At 36.2% G+C, this 6,494-nt stretch overlaps 1 protein-coding gene across 1 annotated transcript in view; it reads left to right on the top strand.

Annotated features, from left to right (window-relative positions):
• LOC122064206 (MDIS1-interacting receptor like kinase 2-like) overlaps positions 1 to 4,894 on the top strand; it is a 16,852-nt gene extending 11,958 nt beyond the window's left edge. The window contains exons 5-7 of the mRNA XM_042627932.1: positions 3,653 to 3,799; positions 3,883 to 4,276; positions 4,403 to 4,894. Of these exons, the coding sequence (XP_042483866.1) occupies positions 3,653 to 3,799; positions 3,883 to 4,276; positions 4,403 to 4,894 (1,033 nt within the window). The remainder of the gene's footprint in view (positions 1 to 3,652; positions 3,800 to 3,882; positions 4,277 to 4,402) is intronic.
• The last annotated feature ends 1,600 nt before the right edge of the window (positions 4,895 to 6,494 follow it).

Here is a 6,494-nt window from a genome sequence, read left to right as displayed (position 1 = left end):
TTTTCAAATGGTGAAATCAAGATAGATTTGACTTTTAGGTTGCATACTATAAATAAGAAAGGGATCTAGGATAGTGCCAACTTAATGAAGAGAGAAAGAGATTTTTTTTTTTTTGGAGAGAGAGAAAGAGAGAGAGAGAGAGAGATTGATTGAATATTGAATCACAAATTCACAATGGTACAAAATGTTGTGCCGGGACAAAGACATAATAATAGAGGCTCAAACCAATTCCTTTTCATTAACAATAGCTGAAATCCGAATCGAGTTTCCTCATTTTGATTTTATCAGTTTCTAATGAGTTTTTGTTATTCGATTAGTGTTAATTTTAGAAGACTTACCTCCATGACTTGAAATTGAAGTTAGAGAGTTGCAATGAGAAGATGATGGGTTGGGATTTATAATTGTTATTGGTAAAGAATAAAGACAAAAATTAAATATGTTATTTCATAACTTGTATCCTATCAAAACACAAAGAATCAAATATGGAAGTAATAACAGCAACTGTCTAGCGTAATTGGTGAGCTGTGGTGTGCAAAAATCCCATACTCACCAGGATGTCTTGAGTTCTACGGTTCTGAATTGAAGCGAATCGGGAAAATGACCTACAAAACCAGAATCGGGTCATTTTTATACGGTGAGGTTTGATTTGATTGTAAACGGTCGATTCTTGTTCCAATAAACGGTTTTGGTTATATTTTGACCCGAGTTATCCGAATCAGTATTAGTCAGGACTAATCCCAAGTTTTAAAACCATGTTGGAGATTGCTCAAGGACTTGATCATTGCCTTTGTGGATCAAGTTCCCCTTGTGCACCTAGAAAAGGCACCTCCATTAGCTCCACTATATATTCTTTCCAGTTTTCCAAGAAAGGTGTGGTTCTCTTGGGTCTCCATCCTGGCCCCTCATTGGGTCCTTCTTTGATTCTTCCCCGGGTCTCTTGTATGGCCCCTAATAGGAAGGCCCTTGGAAAAAAAAAATCTGTAAAAGATCAACCTTTTATCAAAGTAAAAAATTTATACTTCAAAATTTAGAATAATCAAATAGAACAACTTGACCCGTTGCCCGTTGGGAACGTCTTGCCACAAGTCTTACAGCAATGTGAGGACTACAATTGTGATTGTGATTCTTCATCTTTGATCCAAGTTGGTCTTCATTCTAATCGGAACCCTCATTCTTGGCTTTGTCCTCATCTCCTTATACCCCATTTACATATCTTTCTGTAATTGGTTTAAAACGGGTCAAGCCCCTTGGAGGCAGGTGGAGGAATGGAGGTGGGGTAGGGGATGGTGATGGTTGGGGTGGAGGAGAAGGCGTTGGGCTGGAGACCCAACTTGCCAAATTGCCATCACTCCTTGTGGAAAACAAACCCATGTGAGTATCTTTTGGTCTCTTTAGCTGACTTGGTGAAGAGACTCGAAAAAAAAAAACCATAGGACTTAAGAAAATAAGACATCGACCATCTAAAAAAATTAGCAATTAAACATAATAAATCCTTTATTATTATTTTTTTAATTGAAATGGAGAAATCAAAATAGGTTTGAAGTCTAGGTTGCATTTTAATGTGAAATTTGAAGGAGAAAGAAGTTTAATTTAATATTAGAAATTATGGAGCTCCAGGCTGATATCTTGACTAATGATTACGTGGTTGGATCAATTTTGTTGGATGATGTCAATATAATGGAGTAACTAGATAAAAACATAGAGGAAAAAGTAACCTCCGCCATATATTTTGACTTGAATAAATTATGAAATCCAGACCATTTATAAAGTATTTGGTTTTGAATAGTTTACCATTTATAAAGTATTTGGTTTTGAATAGTTTTTTAAGGTTTAACATTTTTTTTATTCAAACAGCTACTTTTTCGTTACCTATCCTTCAATTTTAATTGAAATGGAAGTCTGAATTGAATTGTTATATATATATATATATATAGTTTTTTTTTTTTTTTTAATTATTGAAATGGACGTGGAGATTGATTGGATAAGTATCGGTTTAAACTGATTCTGAGTCTTGACCGTTCAGATACCAATCCACAAATCACGGTCACGGCCAAATCCATAGATTCCTTATGAACGACATGGACTATTAACCAAAGGTCCCACACACAGAGTTTATGAACGCTTCAAAAGTCTGCAACTTCCAAGTAAATGCGATAATAGAGACTGAATTGTCTTCAGAAAGCAAGATTTATCACCTGCCCTCTATAAATTACCAACATAATGATTCACAACAGAAAGGTATGTATGTATGATTGATTCACCCGTTCTTCTTGCACTTCTCCGACTTCATTAATGTTATTCTATCTTTGCCTTATAGAGTTTGCCTAAACTATATGATTGAGACTCTATAATGACAAATGGTTGAGAAATTAATGCTGCACAGGTGATGGGTGAGAGAAACCCAACTGGCCAATAAACATAGATTAAAACGAATTATCACCCTCTATGCATCTACAAATTTCAAAAAATTTCAAGAAGTGTATCATATATTTGAGGACAGCCTGGTCATTTGTCGATTGTTGGCTAGGGTTCTCCATATCTCTAAATATCCGAATTATTGGTTATAGGTAGTTAATGCAGTTTCTTCATGCCTATCATGGGGATGGGGATGGATAGGTTTGGGTCAGGTCACTGACACTGGATAACTTCGAATTGGTCTCGGGATTGGACAACTTCACCTTCTCTTCCTTTCCCAATCTCCTTCGTCTTGATTTCAGTGGCAATGGACTCACAGGACCCATACCAGATCAAATTGCTAGCCTCTTGAAACTCACCCACCTCGATCTCTCCAATAATAATCTTTCTGGGGTTCTGCCTCCCTTGAGTAATTTAAGCAGCCTCCGCTACTTATACCTCTTTAGCAATGAAATAAGTGGCTCAATTCATGTAGAAATACAGAATACAAAAAATCTGGTTGGCTTATCAATTGGCTGGAATAAATTCACTGTATGATCCCCTTTGTCGTGGCTAATTTAACCAACCTTGAATATCTATACCTGCGTGATAATGAACTTAGTGGTCCAATACCTTTCGCAATGGGAAATCTAAACAATTTGGTTGGGTTGGAACTAGAAACAAACAAGCTCATTGGTTCAATCCCTCATTCTCTTGCTAATTTAACTAAACTAGAGACCCTCTATTTGTATGAGAATCAATTATCTGGTCTAGTGCCTTCAGGAATTGGAGATATGGAAAATCTGGTTAAATTGGGCCTATCTCAAAACAAACTTGGCAGTCCACTCCCACATTCTCGGGCTAATTTAAGTAGACTAGAATGACTCAATTTGTATGACAACCAATTATCTGGAAGCCTACCGCAACAAATATGCCAAGGACGATCACTTCAATTATTAACGGTTGATAACAATAATCTCATGTGTCCTATTCCAGACTTTAGAAATTGCACAAGTTTAGCAAGAGTTCAACTTGACAACAACCTATTTTTTGGAAATATAACTGATAGTTTTGGTGTACATCCAAATCTTTATTTCATTGATATGAGTCACAATAGACTATATGATGAACTCTTACCAATTTGGGGAGAATGTAAGAATTTGTCAGCGCTAAAGATTTCTGGAAACAATATTAGTGAGAAGATACCACCTGAGATTGGTTAGTTAACACGACCTGGACTACTAGACCTTTCTTTCAGCAAACTTGCTGGAGAGATACCAATGGAATTTGGTAGCTTATCCTATTTGTTCCACTTGAATATAAGTGGCAACAATATTTCAGGGCATGTACTAGTTGAAATGGATAAATTCATCAACTTGGAGCTTCTTGACCTCTTGGCAAACAGGTTAACTGGATCAATCCCGACTCAACTTGGTCATTGCTCTATATTGTTTTCATTAAATTTGAGCGGGAATCCATTGAATGAAGCATTCCATCTCAAATTGGTGATCTAGTATCCCTACAAGCTCAGTTGGACCTTAGTCATAACTCAATCAGTGGACCGATACCACCAGAGCTTGCAAAGTTGGTGATGCTGGAAATTTTGAATCTATCACACAATAGGATCACAGGCTCAATACCTTTTTCTCTTGAAGACTTGGGTCGCTTACTATCTCTTGATTTCTCCTACAATGAGTTGGTGGGTGTTGTTCCTAACAACAAAATTTTCAAAAATGCTTCACCACAAGCATTTAGGAACAATAAAGGGTTATGTGGTGACCTTCAAGGTCTACTTCCCTACAATCAATCTCGTAGAAGCAAGGAATTGAAGAAAAATGGACATAAGGTTGTCATATCCATCATTGCTTCTTTGATAGGAATTGTATTCCTAGCACTTGCAATTATCGGTGTTTTCTACCTCATGTAAAAAAAATTGAAAAAAGGAAATATAGAAGCAACAACAAGAAATCATGGTAATATATTTTCCATATGGAATTTTGATGGCCAGATTGCTTGTGTGGACATTATTCAAGCAACAGAGAATTTTGATTCCAAATATTGCATTGGAACTGGAACTTCTGCAAATGTTTACAAAGCAGTGCTACCTACTAGCCATGTTGTAGCCTTGAAGAAGTTCCACCCATTGGAAGGTGAGACAATAGTTAATGATGAAAGCTTTAGGAATGAGATGCGTATATTAACCGAAATAAGGCACCGGAATATTGCCAAACTTTATGGATGTTGTTTCCATCCACGATGCATGTTTCTTGTGTATGAGTACATGGAAAAAGGAACCTTAGCACGGATTTTGAGCAAGCAAGCAGAGGCTATTAGGTTTGATTGGCTGAAAAGAGTAAATGTCATCAAAAGTGTGGCTAATGCTTTGTCTTACTTGCATAATGAATGTATTCCACCAATAATTCATCTGGATATTTCAAGCAAAAATATACTGCTAGACTTGGAACTCAAGGCTCGTGTATCTGATTTTGGCATTGCATGACTATTAAAGCCAGACTCATCTAATTGGACGTCACTTAAAGGAACTCATGGATATATTGCTCCAGGTATGTAAAATTGTCATTGCTATGTACTATTTTTGTTTTATAATTGTTAAGTTTTCTTTATTTTCACTATAATGTGTTCTTATTGTTGTTTAAGAGTATTTAAGACCTAGGACTATTTTTTGGGATTGGACCGTTGAAGTATTTGTCATATAAGTATAAAGTGTTTATATCTGATAGTCCAAACGGAGTAGAATGTTTATAGCTTAAAAGGACAAGAATTTATATGTTGTCCCATCTAGAGAGTTATTCTGGCATAGCCTATTTCTATCATATGGCATGTCAAATGGGGATGTAATGTTTTTGGACAAGTGGACTAGTTTCCCCTCACTCATATTCGGAACTATAATTTGACACATGAAAAGAATTATTTGCTAATGTGAATATCATATAAAGAGTGTTTTACCTGTACAAAGTATGTATATATAGGGTGCTAGTGTCAAAAGCCACAATACTCACTAGTAAAGAAGAAATATTAGTCACAAGTTTCCTCCAAAATTATAGAGAGAAATTTATTTACATCACCCACCATTTTTTAGCCAAGTACCTTATTGAATGGGACACAAATTTAGTGGAGAGGTAGAGCCCAAAGTCTCTTGTTCATATGTGAAGTTTAACCTCAAGGAGTTTTCTAGTGGATAAATGAAGCATTAAATTATCATGATTACATAGAATCCAAGAGAGGGCGGCATGGACTACAGAGAGATGTATGGATAGAGGGTAAATAATTGAATTTGAGCTTTAAAATTGGCACTAGATGAGTACATACCTTTCTCTTCCATATCCATTATTTAAAATATATTTTAGTTTCTTGTTTCTATTTTAGATAATTTGATGTCTCATTTATATACTTTCACTAAGCCTTTTTCTTTTTTCCCTTGTAGAGCTTGCCTATACCATGGCTATATCTGAGAAGTGTGATGTATGTAGTTTCGGAGTACTAGCACTAGAAACAATTATGGGAAGGTATCCAGGGGAGCTCACCTCATCGCCAAAAGATACTGTTAAGGGATATGTTAGACCCCTGCCTCACATTTCCATCAGATCAAAAGGTTGCAAAGGATGTGGTTTCCATTATGAGAATAGCACTTGCATGTTTACGCAGTCACCCACAACCCGTCCAACTATGTATCAAGTATTAGAAGAGTTACTTGTTCTCCGACCATCAGTTGTGGAGCATTTTCATACAATTTCTGTAGGTGACCTAAATGATATTGACGTGCAATAATTGTGATCGAAGATTCATTTGAACTATAGGGGATTGAAGCAATTCATTTGAGACTACACTCAAAATTAAACAATAGTTCTCAATGTTAGCCTTCTATTAATTGCCTTATCTTTTTTAATCCAATTTTCAAAACTATATAACCTTTTTGGGATTTTGATAGGAATGGCATGGCTGAAGTTGTAATGCTCCAGCCCCATTAACATTGCACAATAATGTCCTCCTTGGCCGTGGGCCTCAATGCTTTAAAACATGCTGTGTCATATTAAGGAGGCTAGAGAATATTAAATAGCCCAGAAATCTCCCCTGGGCGA

Source organism: Macadamia integrifolia, unplaced genomic scaffold, assembly GCF_013358625.1.
Source record: "Macadamia integrifolia cultivar HAES 741 unplaced genomic scaffold, SCU_Mint_v3 scaffold1552, whole genome shotgun sequence".
Taxonomy (NCBI): Eukaryota; Viridiplantae; Streptophyta; class Magnoliopsida; order Proteales; family Proteaceae; genus Macadamia; species Macadamia integrifolia.
Note: the sequence above shows the minus strand (reverse complement) of the source record. Positions and strands in the feature narration are given on the sequence as shown.